General features: G+C 42.2%; 1 protein-coding gene across 1 annotated transcript in view; it reads left to right on the top strand.

The window, feature by feature from the left end:
• Positions 1–16,363, top strand: part of clpb (ClpB family mitochondrial disaggregase) — a 31,359-nt gene extending 14,996 nt beyond the window's left edge. The window contains exons 6-16 of the mRNA XM_069668452.1: positions 1,650–1,747; positions 3,930–4,044; positions 9,864–9,941; positions 11,895–11,950; positions 12,213–12,257; positions 12,697–12,858; positions 12,999–13,155; positions 13,500–13,573; positions 13,686–13,805; positions 14,828–14,932; positions 15,073–16,363. Coding sequence (XP_069524553.1) covers positions 1,650–1,747; positions 3,930–4,044; positions 9,864–9,941; positions 11,895–11,950; positions 12,213–12,257; positions 12,697–12,858; positions 12,999–13,155; positions 13,500–13,573; positions 13,686–13,805; positions 14,828–14,932; positions 15,073–15,270 — 1,208 coding nt within the window. The 3' untranslated portion in view covers positions 15,271–16,363. The remainder of the gene's footprint in view (positions 1–1,649; positions 1,748–3,929; positions 4,045–9,863; positions 9,942–11,894; positions 11,951–12,212; positions 12,258–12,696; positions 12,859–12,998; positions 13,156–13,499; positions 13,574–13,685; positions 13,806–14,827; positions 14,933–15,072) is intronic.
• Positions 16,364–18,590: the final 2,227 nt, after the last annotated feature.

The following is an 18,590-nucleotide window of genomic DNA, read 5'->3' as shown; positions in this document are numbered from 1 at the left end:
AAATTTAGGAGTTTATCGATAATCATCACAGTGATTATTAGTCTCTGCGGTCGCTGCTCACAGCAGCAGGAACAACCTGCACCTGTATTGATTGTAAACACTGCTTCAGATTTTCTGAGGGGAGCTCACCCAGATAAACTTGGGTAATCTACCTGTGAATGCACTATTCTACCTCACCGGCTAAAAGAATACTTTGAAGACTTTATTACGCCCTGGCATCCATTTAGAATAAATATAGATATAAAGTTTAATGACTAACATTTAAAGTGTTTTAATCTTATCGTCTTATATTCACGTAACAGAGATATTACAGCATAACTAGTAGAGTAGTCAATGTTTTCCCATGAATTTCCCTTAACCTCGGATCATTCATCACAGATCAATTTTGAGTCTCCAGTGCTGCCTGTAACGTTTGACTTACCCCTGAGAAATCCATGTATCAGAGGAGTGTTGCATTATGTTCACACCTGGGATGAAGCATTGTATATTGATTGCCCTGATACAATCCCTGGGCTTTGATATGATACTTCCCATCCATACCTTACTTTAAAGATTATGGACATGTGTGTCAGTAATTCGATCATCTCAAATGTTAAACATTCTCAAACATTGTCTAAAAACACAACAGCCTAAAATCAGCAAAGTTTGGATTTTAAATCAGAGGCCAAAAGAGTGAAAATCTGATCAAGCATTCAGTACCGACGTTCACAATAAAAAGGCTTAAGTGGAAACACAGTGTCAACAATGACACTGAGGAATCAGAGTACCTTTTTGATTTCATTGTTTCATTCTTTTCTCTTTTTTCACAAAAATAAGAATTAAAAAAAACCTTTATTGATCCCACAATTGGGAAATTTTCAGTGTTATAGTTATATATGCTGTGTTAGTTATATCAGTGCACAATATAATCAGACAAAGATGCACTACCCTTTTTTCTTTTCTTTTAATACTTGCTAGTGCTATGGACACATTTTAGTCACCACCAGAAAAATATTGAGGTTTGATACCGAGCCCTCTCCTGGAGGTCGGTACCTGTTTGCTGAATGTGTCTAAATTCGCAAAAGAAAAAGTCTGATGTGTAGTCGATGTGCTGAAAACATGCACTGCTTCATGTGGAGGCACGTGCTTATGGGTGACAGTGGTGGCACAGGTCAGGGCAGAAGGCACTGCTAACCACCCTCACTGACAAGCCCACCACCGTCCAGTCCTGGCACACTTCACACGTGCTGCAACATCATGTTTCCTCCTCATGTATACCCTGACCCCTCTGTTTAACGAAACCTTTCCTCCATTTGACCCCTCCTGCTGTGTGGAAGTGTGCCTGTGTGCTTCAATGGCCCCCAACCTGCAACAACCTGCAGCGTGTATAGATTGTATAATAACCCAGGGTGTTGGTGTGCGGGTGTAGGGGTCAGAGAGTGTTATTGGCACGCGTTGCAGATATGAAAACCCCCATAGGGTCACTGCATGGCTCTGCTGCTTTACTGCAGCGACCCCTGAACCCATGTGACCTCTGACCCCTCGCCTCATCCTCCCGATCGACGTCTTGACCCTCCTGTTGAGGCGCTGTGTGTCGCTCTTTTAAGTGCCCGTAAATGATCTGATGCTTGTTTTCTAAAGTATATCCTGTGTGTGTTGCTTGCATACAGGTGCCAACCCCCTGCAGACCAACGGTTTGGGACACGCGGCTCGGGCCTACGCTAAGGAGGGAGACGTGAGCGCAGTCCTGCAGGAGTGGGAGGGAAAGGTACGACACATTAATTCACAATCATACACAGATACTGCAGTTGTTTCCTGTTGCTTGGACTGAATGACTCGGCAGAATTAACCCCGCAGACATCTGTGTCATTGACTTGCCTTCCTGCACACAGACGCATGCTCCTCAGGAGGGCTGAGAGAGGCTGCTGACTGACTGACAGGTGCTATTGAGGGTTAAAGCTGTGAAAGCTGGAAGAGGTTAACTGGGGTTAATATGTGCTGAAGTTTGATTATACATCTACTTACTACATGTGGACACTGTTAGATGGTATAATGGATATAACCTTAAATTGTAGTTCTAATATTGTGATTCACCTTTTTTTTTCTTCTTAAAGGTTCTTTATTTTAATCAGTTATATAAAAATGATTTAAAACACTTATATTTTCTTGGGTAGTTGATATTGTGTGGAAGTCTGTGTTTAAGGGATCTTGGTAAGGTTTAAGCTGAACAATGCTGCAGAATCAGCTGACCGAAGGGGTCTGCTGGTTTCTTAAATAAAACCTGAGTTTCCGTAGTTATCTCGCAGCTTGACAGCAGGACAGAGCTAAGCAAGATGGAGAGAGAGAATAAACAGGCTGCCTCCACTGCAGGGGGAAACCTGGAGTCTGAGGAGACAAAGAGGAGAGGATGAATGAGGCATAGGGCGCTTACGAGAAAAGAAACCGAAGGGGGGAGTAAGTGTGAAAATGAGACCAGAAAATAAGGGGAAGGAAAAAATGTGGGCAGAGGAAAGCGAGATCAACCCAGTAGAGAAAAGGAACTCGTGTCAGAGAAATTGAGGCAAAGGCAGAGTGCAGATGAAGTTAGAGTACAGAGTGAGCGGAGTATTAGGAAGAGAAGAAAGAAAGACAGGATATGCATTTTAAAAGTATAAAAATGTGCAGCCTTATTATAAGATTATTGTTGGTATAGATTATATTCAAACCCAAACTTTTTTCTAAAAATAGATTATTTAGCAGCTAATCCAAGTAATAAAAATCAGGTTAAGCAATACTGTAAACACTTCAGGTATTTATGTATAAGCGACATTTGGAGTTTTAACCTGTGAAATACCCTACAAAGGTCTCTATGAAAGTCATTAAAAAGCTACTTAAATCCAGACACTGAATTACTTTATCGTATGTTTGTGTTACCTTGGCTAACTTTAATTCTACCGGACATCTAACTGAATGTTTTGGCAAAGAACACATTTCCTGTGTGACATAATTTAAAAATGCAAGTGAAGGCATAGAGATTACTGGATTCCAATTGTTTTGGAGTCAAGTACATTTTTATTTATATGACCATAAATCACAAATATCCCTTGAATGGTTTTAAAGTCTTTACAACTGGTGAAACCATCTATCCTATAAAACCAGGGCTCTCAACTGGTGGGTCGAGACCCAAAAGTGGGTCCCAGATGTGTGTTTGAAAAGAATAAAAAAGTTGTGGCAAAAAGTCGATGCTGCGCTTTTATTTTGGAGGACGTGGGTTTCCTAAGACATGCGTGCAGTAGAAGTGTAGTGTATTCACACTCCATGTCTCCACTGATTGTGTAATCCCAGCTATATTTACATTCTTGAAACTTGATGAGTCCTACAGTAGTTGCATTTATGTTGCACTTTTTCAGTTTATTTCTATTGGTAGAAGGCTGTTCATTGAATTAATTGTAGTGGGAATATTTTCCTCGCACTGCTACTTGCTGGTCATTGTGGTTGACTATTATAATGCTGTGTTTTGTGAAGCTGACATAATGTGGTGTTTCGTTCCATCTCAGGTCCAAACTGCACCTTTTTTTATTAAAGAAATATGAGAGGTTGAGAAATTTCAGAAATTTGGGTCGTTGATTTGTCATAAAGGAGGAGGTGGAGGGTCCTGAGGTGAGACCAGTTGAGAACCACTGCTAAAGAACATTTTTTGATTAAGGGAAAACTTGCTGTGAAAGTAATAGTGGAATAAACAGCTTCATTTATTCATCTGTGTTAGATGCTTTCAGTCGTGGCTTTGCACAACAGTCGAAAGGTGAGCTTCGCTGTTAAGTCCTTCCTTGTTTAAGGGACTTTGTAGTAGGGATGAGCTGGTAAAGGTGCTTATAAAAACCCAGTTAATCTCTTACATTTTTCCCTCCACACTCCCTCAAATGTCTCTTTTCTCCTCCTGATTCTCGTCTGTTTTCTGTTTGTTCCTCTAGTTCCAGGAGGCGCAGGCTCGGCGGGAGGCAGAGGAGAGGAGGAGGTTCCCCCTGGAGAGGAGGCTGAAGGAGCATATCATAGGACAGGAGGGGGCCATCAATACCGTGGCCTCAGGTAAACACACGCACAAACAAAAGACACACACAGGTAATGCTTAGACACATGAGGAGCTTTATATTTGTAGCTAAACGGATGCACACACAATAAACATATGCTGCATAAACACATGCAGCCCTGTCCTCCTCTTTGTTTTTCTTTCTGTTTTTTACTCCCCTCCTCTTCCTCCCTCTCTCTCTCCTCCGTTCCCTCCCGCAGTAGGCGGGTTCAGACAGACCGGCGGAGGCTGTAATTGGTTAATTGTGATGAATGAGCTGTCTGTCAGGCATACACAGGTGCTGTGTGCGCGTGTGTATTTGTGTGTGAGTGTGTGTGTGACAGCTGAAGAGGCCAGGCTTGGAGCCGCCAGTTAACACGATTACAGAGAGAGGAGACATACTACAGACCCCCCACCCCTCCTCCTCTTCTTTTCTCTTCCTCCTTCTGCTCTCCCTCCTCTCCATCTCTCTGTCTAACCCCTCATCACACATATTCTTTCTCCTTCACCCTTCTGTCCTTTCACTTCGCGGCCTCCACCTCTTGCATCCTCCCGTCATCGTTCCTCCATGCCGGGGCCGTCCACCTGCCTTCCTTTAAAATTCAAAGAGTCAGGGACGGACACGCAAAAGGCAAAGTGATGGAGACAGGAAGAGGAAAACAGATGAGACAGGGGTAAAACAAACGGAGGCAGCGGGACACAGAAAAGAGACGGCGACGCTGATGGGAGACGATAGCAGAGAAGTAGCTGAGAAGCAGAGAGCTCGGAGCACTGACAGAAAGACGGAGAGAGCGAGCGTAATGCATGAGGAAGAGGAGGGAGGATGAGTTAGAGCACAATAACACAGCAGACAGTAAAGAGCTGATATTACACCAGGCATCCATGGAGGCCATGTATTGATCCGCCGATGAGAGAGTGTGTGTGTGTTCAGAAAGGTTTGGGCCGTGAAGAAAGAGGCTGTGTGTTATTTTTATGACCTCAGACAGATTTGTGAAAATAATCAACTCACTCCCAAAGCTACAAGCAGATATTATAATGTGTAATGTTCATGTGAGAGCGAATACTGCAGGGTTTATAATCACCAGGAGAATCGCTTATTATTTACAACTCTTACCTTTTGACTTCATGAAATATAATATACATTTCTGCAAATACAAACTATACATGACTGTAAACTAAAATACAAAAACAGATGCTACTTGAAGAGAAGTTTAAAGTGTCAGCGTAGGTTTCGCTGTGAGTCAAAGAAGAAAGAGGGAATCATGGGACTTGTTGTCTTTGGCAAGGTGATGAATGATTGTTGTTATCATGGCAAATTGTCCTGAAAGCCATAGAAGACATCAGCACAGTGATAAAGGAACAGCTTATTGATCTCTCAGAAGTATTACAGTGAATATATCACACACACACACACACACACACAGAAAGAGAGCATGTGAGGTGCCTAAAAAGAGGCTGAGGGGCAGAACACACACTTGTCTTTGTCTTTTCTTTTTAATCAAAGGTGAGCTGAGCAGGAACGGGCCAAACACTCAGAGAGAGGAATTAGAGATTTAGAGATGAGGAGAGAGCGGAAACTATAGATAATGAGCCAACAAATGAGAGAAGGATGTAAAGATAAAGAGAGAGAGGAGGGAAAAGCATGTGACCAGATTATGTCATAGCAGGAGCCACACATATAAGGGATAATGTATAGTGAACGGGTTGTTATAGCAGAACAGAACCACGACAGGGCGAGCAGGTCTTGTCTTAGCCTGTCAGGGTTCCTCCGCTATACCAACCTGCTCACTACATTATCTCACTTATTACACGCTAATTTTCTTTAAAAAATATTGATTTGGAAATTATTTTATTAATTTAAAAATGATTATATTTCTGTCTCAGTTTAAAAATAGTCTGTTACACTCACAGTGAGAGCTGCGTCCATAGCAACGGTTAACTCTGCAGCCTTCTTAAAATGAGCTAAGCTAGCTGTTTTTACTCACATTAAATGGAAACATTTCCAATGATGGAAGTAAGACAAGGTGAACGGGACCGCAGGAATCAGTGCAGTACCCGATTAAGGCTTTCTGTCTCGTCCCTGTCAGAGCCTGTTGACATTTTCTTTTCAATTCACCGTCTTTAAACACCGCCGTATCCCGTACTGTGTTCTGTTTGATGTTTACTTCACGTGCCGTCTTCAGTTTTGCAGATCTCGCTGTCGTAGACTACAGTTTTTGCATCATTGAACCATTATTGCTTTCTCTCCGCTGTTTTGTCTCTATTTTGTTTTTCCTCTGTAAACAGACTGACGTCAAATTTACCGGACTTCTTTCGGTGGATTGATATGATTACAGTTAGTCCTCCGGATTGTGTAATTGGAGCCGTGTCCCTAGCAACGGTCTGTTCTTCATAGCAACGGTCTGTTATCGAGAAATAACAGACCTCAGAATGTCGTAATTAACCAATCAGAATCAACACAGCTGTGTTATAGCTTATTTTAATATTGTATTTATTATATGTTTTTACAATTATAAATTAAAAAAGGTAAGACTGAAACTGAGCTGAATGTACATTTTATTTTCTTACATTTCAGTCCAAGAACTGTCAGAAAATAGAGACATTTTGGTGATAGACAAAACATGACTGAGACATCCCCAGTTTGAATTAATTGATTGAATTGAGAAGTGGTGACGACACACGACAAAGGTCTTGGGATCACAGGCTTCATCGGCATGAATGGGTCAGGAACCATTCTGCCAAGGCCAATGTGATCCGATCTTGTCTCTCCCTTTTACAATTTCCAGTTCGAGGCAATCTTCTCTCTCCATGTTTCTTGTCCCTCTTTGCTGTCCCTCTTAAATGTTCCTTTTTTCTTTGGACCAACAGGCTAAAGCCCAAACAAATTCAGTTTGCAATGATAAAAATATCAGAGAAGTTGGAGCTAATCACATTTAAGAACCTTGATTAATTACCTAAAAGACACTGATTAATCAGCCGATCAGTCCCCCCTTAATTATCTGCAGTGTGTGTACCTTAATATATCAAAGATGGATGTCCTCATTTTAGTGCAGATTAGAAGTTGAGTGAAGATATTTTTTAAAAGTTCAGTGTTTTTATTTATTTTTTATTTGATCATTTGTGTGTTGTCATGTCTCCAAAATGTCTGTTTCCACCTGAACTCCTCATGACGAACAGCAGGCCTGAGGCAAGATACACACTGACACACACACACACACGCACATACAGGAAGGAGGTTAGATTGATCCAGGTTTAGCTCTCAGGGCTAAGAGTTATTGAAGAGAATCATCCCTCTGTAATCATGTTAGAGCCAACCAGACCTGCCCAGTGCACACTGCTCTTCGCCTGTATGTGTGTGTGTGTGTGTGTGTATGTGTGCATGCATGTGAGAGAGAGAGAGCAAGCTTTCATTTGTTTTGTGTCTCCTTCCTTTCCTTGTTGTTGTCAGGGCCCTCTGAGAAATGTCAGTGTGCCCTTCTGTCAAAGTCGCTCTCAATCAGCTAAAACACACAGAAGGTTACGCTGTCATTCACACGGCCGTTGATAAAGCAGACGGAGCTTTGGAGCCCCTCTTGTCACTATTCATCTCCGTGTCCATCTCTGACACACTCGTTTGTTTCTCTACCTCGTTCTCCGTCTCCTTATCTCCATCACTCCCCTCTCTTTCCCCTCTTTATCTCCCCCTACATCCTAACTCCTCTTTCCTCTCCTTATCTGTGCTCCTCCTGCCGCTGCTTCCCTCATCTCCCCATCTCTCTGCCTCCCTCGTTCTGCCTCTCCCACTCTCCTCCTGCCAAGCATCTGTTCTTTATGATTATCAGCTATTAGTAGCTAGCTTAACACTCAGATCTCTTGTCTGTCGGGAAGTATTTTGGCCTCACAGCATCACACACGGAGCCTCTTAGCCGCAGCAGATCGCAAAGAGTGAGCAGGGAGAAGTTGGACAGAATATTTTTTGCCTTTTATTATATAGGGTAACTGAAGAGAGACAGGAAGTGTGGGTAGTAGAGAGTGAGGGGAAGACATGCATCAAATGATCAGCAGACCGGGTGTCGAACATGCAATCGGTGCGTCGAGGACTTTTGCCTCATGCATGGGGTCGCTGCTGTACCACAGGGCTAAGCCAGCGCCCCATGTGGCATTAGTTAAGTGAATCAGAGAAGTGAGAAAACCTTGTAAAAAAAGACAGATACGGCTTCAAATCAATATTTGGTGTGACTATCCTTTGCCTTCAAAACAGCATCAATTCTTCTAGGTACACTTGCACACAGTTTTTGAAGGATTTCAGTTTTAAGTTGCAGTTTTCCGTCTGTCTCTTCATATAATCCCAGACAGACTCGATGATGTTGAGATCAGGGCTCTGTGGGGGCCATGCTATCACTTCCAGGACTTCTTGTTCTCATTATGCTGAAGATACTTCTTAATGACATTGGCTATTGCATGATGGATAAGTATCTGCCTGTATTTCTTAGCATTGAGGGCACCATCAATCCTGACCAAATCTCCAACTCCATTTGCAGAAATGCAGCCCCAAACTTGCAAGGAACCTTCACTGTTGCCTGCTGACACTCATTATTGTAGCGCTCTCCAGCCCTTCGGGCGAACAAACTGCCTCCTGCTACAGCCAAATATTTCACATTTTGACTCATCAGTCCAGAGCACATGCTGCCATTTTTCTGCACACCAGTTCCTATGTTGAGTCGCTTGGCCTTGTTTCCATGTCGGAGGTGTGGCTTTTTGGCTGCAACTCTTCCATGAAGACCACTTCACAGTGTTCAAACTTAGCTGATGTAGCAGTTTTAACGTGACATTCACACTGAAAATGATTATTACAAGTTGCACACTCATAATGAGAAAATAACCATAGTCTATTGAGGATTAACTCATCATTATGCTGTACTTGTAATATCTATTTTTAGATTTCGTATATATTTTTCACATTTATTTTTTACATACATTTTTTGCATTTAAAATATTTACAATCTCTAAAGAAGCTGTAGACTTACAGGAGCCTGCGGACTGACCACCACACTGTAAGACTGATCACACCGTGTCAAAGCCCTATGAATGGTCATGATGACCGGTGTAGCAGCTCTGCAGCAGCATGTCTACCTGCATCACTTTGAGGTTGAGGCTCACAAAGGGAACTGTGGTCTTTTTTTTGTGTCGGCTTCATCAAGATTTAAATACTAACTTTAATGAAAGACACAGTCAGGAGGATACACACAATTGTTTCCTATACCTGCGTATCGATTGTGGAGCTCTGGTTTTGGCCCCGGCCTCTCAGCAGCTTCACATTTTGATGAGTTTGTGCTTGTGTCTGCTTCTGAAACCAGGGCCAAATACACTCTTTCCTCCCCTCCGACCCACCTCATCATCTTGTCTTTGTGTATGTGTGTGTGTTTGGTTGCTGGGGTGATGGCAGGGTTGGGTAGGCACTCCTCTTTAAGCAAGCGTGTGTGTCTGTGTGTGTGTGAGGCTGCGATCCATGCTAAACTGATTTCGCCATGGCCGCGCCAGGGAGGCTAACACAATTACCGCTGGCTAATGGCCCCACTGACTGAGGGGGGAAGAGAGGCATCGTGGGTAGCTTTCTGGAGGTCTCTCATCTTGCTCTCCTGCTCTGTTTTCTCTCTTCTTTCTCTTTTTTTTCTCCACCAAATGTCTCTGACCCCTTTCTCATCCCCGCTCTCTTGCTCTTTTATCATAGTTTCTGGGATACCCGCCGCCCTCAGGTCACCTCGGTTCAGCCGGGTGAAACTTAGAATAATTGTTGCAAACGCAGAGTCAACAAATGCAAATGACTGAAATAAAAGCCCTTCTTTCTTTCTCCCTCCAGCCATCAGGAGGAAGGAAAACGGTTGGTACGACGAAGAGCATCCTCTCGTCTTCCTCTTCCTCGGCTCATCAGGAATCGGTAATTCACTCTCTCATCTTTCACGCCCGACATTTCCTCGCCAGTTTGATCTCATGAAGTGACAGCGAACCTCTTCAGTTTTCTTAAAGTCGCTGCCAAAATAAACAGAACACTTGAGTAAGTGAAGTTTCTGAAGTTTAGTGAAAGCATGTTGAGTGAACTCTCCTCCTGCCTGTCTACAGAAGAGACGGAAGAGCACAGAAGCACGCGCCACACTGGAAAATATCAAATTGATTTTAATTCAAAAATAAAACTTGGTTCTTTTTAACATGCTCGAGACAAAGACTGAGAAGATTTGGCAGGCTGCGGTTTCAACACTTCGTAAGCTAATCTGTCTGCTAAACCAGGCTGAGAACAGGACTAACATTAGCTAAGTTTCTAGTGTCATTAAATTAAACAGGCACGGTATGTGGGCAGGGGCAGGATTGGAAAAGAAGAACATATTCATATGTGATAGATCTATTTGTTGACCTGCTGTTCTTCATAGCCTGAGCTCCTCAGCTCAGGAACATTCTCGGGAAGTGTCAACAAATATAGCTCCCCTCCACAAAGGCTCTGACTGGCTTGTTTCTCAATTAACCCTCTTAGCGGTAATAAAGTTAATCACTGATAAAATTGAGATTTGACTTACAATTCCTAGTTCTTTGTCTTGGCTAGTAATGTTTAGTCTGCTAAACTGATACTTAAGCAATATCATATGGGAGGAGTGATGTCAACAACGGTTTACTTTTTAAAGTCACAGTGATGTTGTACTCTATATCAGCACTCATTAAATGCCTCCTATCCAATCAGATTACTTGGTCGGAACAAACTGTTGTATAATATTGTACATTTAATAACAGAGTTATAAAAAAAAGCATGGGTATAGGTATGCAGCATGTCCAGTCTACTTTAGTCAGGTCAGAAGGAACTAATTATTATAAAAGCAGATCCCTGTGGATGATGGTTTTGTTTAGGGGTGGAGTAGCCTTTTTGGATGTCTTATACGTTCACTGTTTAGATTACTCACACTTTGTATATGATAAATACAGTATGAATTTAGATAAGAGTGATGTGTAGTTTTATATAGCTCCAAAAACTGTTGAAAAAAAATTGCTCTTTAAAACACTAAAACCACTTTCTGCTGCAGTGAGAGTGCAATGAGAGTGAAGCAACCCAAACAAAACAACAGCAGTTATAATTAATGAAATCCACGGGGGACAGTGGGGATTAACTGTGACTGTCCAAAGTCCTCTATCTGTGCATTTAAACCCCTGCAGGACACTGTTCAGATGGATTCAGGATGTCTATTATCGGATTGTGTCAGAAAATATAAGTTCGATTCTTCTCCGAATCAGTAAATTTTATTTTGAAGGACAAAATCTGATAAGGATATCCTTAATTTAGAGATAAGCATAAATGTTTTCAAAGAGATGCAAAAACAAGAAGTGTGTGTGTGTAGTTTGTATTTCAGATTGAAGGAAAGAAGGAGACGGAGAGATATCAAGGGCCAGATCGAGGGCTAAAAAGAGGGAGATGGTGAAATGACAGGCCAGAGAGATAGATGAAGGAGAGACGGTGTTCATATTCTCTGTTGCCTTCAGCGACAAACAGTGGCCATGAGACATCAATATTAAACACAGCAACAAGACACAGGCACACACACTGTCTCTGTCACACACACATCATACCCGTATGCATACCAAACACCAGACATCAATATCATATATGAGCATTTATATGCAGAATATTTTAGTGACAAACGTGGTGCTTGTGGAGAGCAGGAGATGACTGAAAGCTCTGAAGAGGGAGGCACTGAGGTTCAGGCCAACACGTAGAGGAGCAAAGAGGGAGGTGTTGATGTCTGATATGACTTCCTGAAATCTCTGCGCGCTGATTTTTTTTTATATTTTAAAAACTAAATTATTAAATGATGTCTCTGGTTTGTGTAACCATTCATGGCTCATTCCACAGGAAAGACTGAGTTGGCCAAACAGGTGGCTCGCTACATGCACAAAGACATCAAAAAGGTATGTCATGTAGCATTTCACACACACACACACACACACACATTTTTTAACAGTCAATGGGGAGGAAAACAGGCCCTCTCATAGATATAAAACACACAGACATTTAATTTAGTGGCTCTTCCCACCCTGAAGAAATGAAAGAAAATTCAATTTGTGCTGGTTTCTATGGTAACAATTAATTGCACGGCCAACAGGAAAATACACACTGATACAGTATCATGTTGTGCCTCTCTGAGAGGTTAAATCCATCATGTGATTGCAGGGTTTTATCCGTATGGACATGTCCGAGTTCCAGGAAAAACACGAGGTAAGAAGCTGTTTATCTCTTTTAAATACTGGAGTGTGAAGTCAGGAGGCAGCCAACGTGTTTGAACGCTGAATCATACTGTGTGAAAATCAGACAAAAGGGGTTCCTTCATTTCAAAGCATCCGTTACTGTGCTGCAATGACGTATTGGATTAATTCTGTTTATGTACTCCTAATGGATTCATAAACCAGAATTAATGTTGTTTTTGCCTCACTCTGCTCTCTTTGTGAAGCTTTGATGATGAATATGTTTAATCAGTGAACTAGAGTTCAGTATGTTAAACAGTTAATCTAATCATTTCTCCTCAAGGATTTTTTATTCTCGGGTTAACTTTTTCTACATTTTCTGCATAGTTTGCAGTAACAGAAAGCGTTGCAGGTCCATTTCATTTTGATTGAATACTTATTTTGACTCCTTGTGCGCCCTCTTCATCTCTCAGGTGGCGAAATTCATCGGCTCCCCGCCCGGTTACGTGGGTCACGAGGAAGGCGGTCAGCTGACCAAGCTGTTGAAGGCGTGTCCCAACGCTGTTGTCCTATTTGATGAAGTAGACAAAGCCCACCCTGATGTTCTTACCATCATGCTGCAGCTCTTTGATGAGGTGAGTATACAAACACAAGAGGATAAATATATTACCATTGTGAGGTTACTTTTCATCCTGCGATCTGTTCCCTTAAACATTTGCAAATAATGAATTAGTCTCTCTCTCTCTTTTATTCCTGCTGTTCTCTCCTCTTTCAGGGTCGTCTCACAGACGGTAAGGGGAAGACCATCGAATGCAAAGATGCCATCTTCATCATGACATCTAATGTTGCAAGTGATGAAATCGCAGAGCAGGCGCTGCAGCTCCGCCAGGAGGCTGAGCAGGTCAGCCGCAGGAAGCTGGCCGACAAACTGGGTGAGGGAAACACACGAGCATATAGGCCTACATACTTCAAGAGTCAAACAGGTGACTCACACTGACTCTCATTTGTTACTTATCAAACGTTATAGCTGAACTTGAATTCACAGATGGTATTTATGAAACAAAAGCACAGTTTCATATCGTGAGTTGGTTTCTGAGTACTTATTAAAGCCCATTCTGATTTATTATATATCATTTTTATCAGGTGCTGTAGCTTAAAAAAAGGGCTAGATAATATGATGTAAGGTATGGTATGGACTCTCTATATGGATGTGGTGCTACACTGTGATAATCATATTTAAAAGTTAAATTAATGTTGATGTTATTCTTTTCCTCAGAGGATGTACAGAAAGGTGATGACATCAAAATCTCCCGACAGTTTAAAGAATCTGTGATTCGACCTATCCTCAAGGTAACTGCTTCACTTAATCACACACACGCATGTGCAGGTAAAATCCACATAATTACAGACAAGTGCTGTGTTTGCTTTGGTTGTCGTTGTTAAGCCTTTGGTCCCTCCCCAGTCTCATTTTAGGAGGGACGAGTTTCTCGGTCGGATCAATGAGATCGTGTACTTCCTGCCGTTCTGTCACTCTGAGCTGCTGCAGCTGGTCAGCAAAGAGCTCAGCTTCTGGGCCAAAAAGGTACTCTTAGTACTCTATGTTATATTAATTATTATTATATTAACAACATAGTTTCTGCTCATTGAAGTTTGCCATTATGTAAGAAATAGTAAACACCTCCAGCCTGTTACTATTTTATCAATGAAACAAACCCTGCTTTATAAAGCATCAAGATATGAGACTTTAGCTCCAACTGGCTAGTCACATTGTTGTTTTAGAGTGTACTGTTTGTCATTTATTCTCTCAAAGCCTCTCTGGGTGTATCTGAGAGCCCCATCTTCACTGCACCCTACGTCTACATCATGGATGTCCTCCAGTACAACGGAGAGGCCCGACCTGCAGCCGCTGAGCTGTGCAGGAACCCTCTCAGATCAATAATATGTGCCACTACTACTCACTATAATGTGATTACAGTGTTTAACATGTGGAGCCTTCATCAATATTTAATCATTAATATTACAGCTGCTGTCCTGACAGCCTGCAGGGGACTGATGGGGACCTGACTCATGACTCTCACTGTGCATACGTCTGTCTTTTGAATGCTGCTGTTTGCTTTATGTATTCATGTTTAAGTGTGTCTCTATAATGACTTGTCTGTGTTTATGTGGCAGCCATGTTTACAGCAGAAATCTCATTATTACAGAACCCTCACGAGTCCTTTGTTTGTCACTCCCTTATATTAGATAATTGAAATGTTTAGTGCTCTCATTATGGCCTTTAATGTGGGATTAGTTCTGCTGTGATATTAGTGCTTACATCTCTGGACTAAAACATGACACTGTATTTATTGAATGGAGCAGCTCAATGAGCAGCCCTGCTTGCTGCTATTGACTGGTGTTTGATTAAAACACATTAAGAGCCTGTTGATTAGCGCTGTCAGACAGGCTGCGTGACAGCATCTCCTCTCTGCACACTGTCTCTTTCACACCATCTCTTTACTCATTACTCCTCATCATCCGACCATCCTCCTTCTGTTTAGACTTTTTGTAATCTCTACTGACGCTTGCATTCTTATCACCTTTTTTCGCCTGTCCTGTCTTTAGGCTAAGCAGCGCCATGACATCACTCTTCAGTGGGATCGTCCCGTTCTGGACCTGTTGGCGGGCGGTTATAACATGCATTACGGAGCACGATCAATCAAACATGAGGTAACACAAAGAGTGCTTAGTTGTCTGAAAAGTCTTTTAAAATACTTACATTTTTAAAGCCTTCAAAGGTTTTGAATAAACACGAGTTTAAAAGGCAAATAAACTCTGCGGTTCCACTGACCTCGTCTCCGATCCCTCAGGTTGAGCGGCGGGTCGTCAACCAGTTAGCGGCCGCGTACGAGCAGGAGCTGCTGCCCAAAGGCTGCACCCTGCGTCTGTCCGTCCAATCAGAGAAGGAGGAGGAGCGGAGTGCGCCAAGCCTGCGCCTCGAGGTGCTGGGAGAGGACAGCTCGTCGAGAACGCTGGACATCCGCCCACCACTCAGCCCTGAACACTAACAAAGAAACACAGATATGTATGCACATATGTACACTGCCACGCACACATCACATCATCATCATCATCATCATCATCAGTGTGAGGAGGATGGATGGTTCTTGTTACCAATAAAAGTACCTCTGATAACACATCACTGCCTCTCTGTTTCAGTACACACGTGCAGTATTTATATGCAGTACACTATCTGCCAACGACGTGCTGTCACTATAAGTTAATCTACAACTGGACCTTTACATTCAGTTACAACAGACTTTCATATCAGTTTGGACTTGATATCAGGAGGGGAAACATGCTCCATGTGTGGTTATAAAAGTAGCATAGAGGCTTGAGTGTCCTGTGCCGCTTTAGCATCATCAAACATTTCATCATCTGTGAATAAAAGCCACCACATCAGATTAAAAAACTCACGCCTCACGCATGTAGACGCCACTGTGTGATTAATGTTCACTTTATAGTGTAGGACTCTGAAAACAGATATATTAAATATTTATTAAAGATATTTATGTAAGTTAATAGAAATTTAGAATGCTAATAGAAGGATGAAGGGTAGTAACGCTGCTGTGTGTCAGAGAGGGAGAATTTTAATAGAGAAATAGATGTTTATAGAAGAACTTTAAATAGAAGAATTTCATCTCTTAAATATCAAATGTTTTGCCAAGGAACAGGAAGTATAACGACCAAAGACAGTTTGCCTCAGATTATTGCCTGTGTGTTCACTTTAATGCACATTTCCTCACCAGCAGAGCTTCACTGATAAATGCTTGTAAACACAACCTGCTTCTTCATTTCATTTTAGTAAAGAATGAAACACCAAGCAGAAATGTAAAGCAGCCCGTTGAATGATGGGTAATATAACTGCCATGTGAATTGTGTCTGTTGATGCATGTAAATGTGAACAAGTCTCGTCCGTCACGACGGCGTGCTCTGGTGCTGTGCAGCCTAGTCTGTCTGACATTAAGAGAAATTTAGAGTCGTAAAGAAATAATATTCAAAGTGTTCCATAAATGTTTCAACAGCCAAATGTAAGCTAGCCGCATTTTTCACTCTTGTATCCCAACCTCCAACGTGTAAATAAAATCATCACAACAACAAGGGGGATTCCTCTGTTTATTGTTCTGTTTGTGCTGCGCTGACACTCCTGATGGATGGATGAATGTGTGTGTGCGTGTGAGGGAGAGACCAGAGCCTGGGTGGGAATTCTGCAACAATAACGCTTGTCCACCTTGTGAAGCAACATGACAGAGGAATTTCCTTGGAATTCTGCTCTATGTGGGGGTTTGTGTCGAACGCTGGGAGGGAATGCAGCGCAGTAAATGCCAGTGAAATGTTGGGGACATCTCACACACACACACAGCAGGAATGTGTTCCCTATGGGGAGGGATTAGCATGCAGAAAAGAGACACATTCACTTACTGTGCTCTGCCTGGACCCCCCAACAACAACACACACACATTTAGCCTGTTTTACTCACATCTACAGCTGTCTCTTAAAAAAATAAAGGGGTCACTGTTGTTTTTACATCATCCCCTATTACAGCAGATTTCTGTAGCACTGAAATGTTAAGTCAGCCAATAATTGACATTAAATCTGTCCTTAATTTCAAATTTCAGGCATACATGCCAAAAAACTGTTAACTCTTGTTTTATATCCATGTAAATGCACATCTTTGTGTTTTTTAAGATGGTACTTGGCGCTCTTGCAATTTGAAATGGCACTTTTTATTATTTCCTTACATTTTATTATCTATTTGATTAATTGAAAAGATAACAGATGAATCAGTGAGTAAAATAAATGGTACATGCAGTCCCAATTTTCTTCAAAAAATCCTCTCAAAGCTCAAAAACCTTTGAAAAACTCTATTAATTTCCCATCTCCTTTGTGATGTGTATAGTTTTAATAATGGGAATCGATAAAGGATGGTGGCTTTTACCTGGATCCACTTTATCAGTGTGCCTTGGTAGAACAGTGCATTACATTTTGTGTATTTCGCCGCTGTTTGGTTCAACTATGCCGCTCTATTCTCTTTATTCATGTGTTGTTCTTGAGTGTAGAGCGTGATTTTTGTCTGCCAACTACCTCCAAGAATGATCTGTGGCTGTTTTTCATGTAGTTTGGAGACAAAGTGTCAAATACTTGAAATGTTATCTGCACGTGATAAACTCTCACACATCAACAGGGAAAAGAAGTAACAGTCTTTTTTTGTGGCTGCATCTGGACAGTAGATCAGGTTCTGCTATGATACCTCAAGGCTTTTCCCATCTCCTCCAAACCCTCTCACACATCTGCACTTTATGGTTTTAGGAAGTCAAGCTGCCGTGTGTGCGTGCATGCGTGTGTGCACGTGTGTATCCATTTACCCTCCCCGAGGAGGAAGACGAGAATAAGAGGAGGAGGAGAAAGAGAAGAGGCTCTTAGTCTGTCCGTCAGGCTATTTCTGACTGCTGCCATTTCTCTGATTAGATTATAGAGAAACAGAAACCTGGCCCTCCATCGTCCTAACCTCCCTCTCACTCTATCTCGCTGCATTTCCCTCACCTCCTCCTCCTCCCTCCGCCATCCTCCCTTATGCCTGATGCTCGTCTTCTCCCTCTCCTCCACCTTTTTCTGTTAGTCCTTACCTCTTCCTCTCCTGTCCATCTGTGTGTCTGTCTGTCTTCCTCTTGTCCTGGTGCACCCTTCTCCTCCACCTTCTGCTGCTGATAGAAAAAAATGGGGGAGAGTTCAAGGTATCAGAGCGATGAGATAAGTATTAGTAGTTCTTCTATATTAAGCTTCATTATACTGTTTATACCTCAAACACAGACACCAACCAGTGCCTGGGTGGTGCTACCTTAGCCCCCAATTTAACTCCTATTCCTAGTTTGATCGTGAATATGGACTACATTAGTCGAATTCCAACCAAAGTTAAAATTGCCATTTAGTGGTGAAAATTATCCTTAAGAAACGGGTAAGGACCAAACTACAAATAATAATGGTGTTTAGGGGTTTAAAGAACTGAACAGCAACGTCCCTGGCTCTTCTTCAGACTGGGAACCTCTGTTGCAGCTGGTCATTCACCAGCTGTCTCCCCCTCTCATCTCTGCCCTGTCTGCTGTCTAATAAAGTCCGGAGCCCAATTTGCCCTATGAGTTTCCCAGATTTGGTCACAAGAAGAGAGTTTTCTAACAGCAGTGCAGCTCTCACACAGTACTGTGATTGACCATGAAGCCTACCTCTTTGTGCACCCACTTGAGTAATGTGTGAGATCTGCTCCTGTTCTGCTGCCTATGAATAAATATGTGTGTTTGGGTGTGTTAGATTCCCGTGCAGTTGCTGTGCA

Source organism: Semicossyphus pulcher, unplaced genomic scaffold (genome assembly GCF_022749685.1).
Source record: "Semicossyphus pulcher isolate SPU_LCO1_2020_fin unplaced genomic scaffold, fSemPul1.0.p SCAF_19, whole genome shotgun sequence".
In the NCBI taxonomy this organism is placed as follows: domain Eukaryota; kingdom Metazoa; phylum Chordata; class Actinopteri; order Labriformes; family Labridae; genus Semicossyphus; species Semicossyphus pulcher.
The sequence above is the reverse complement of the archived record's forward strand: the minus strand, read 5'-3'. Positions and strand labels throughout refer to the sequence as shown.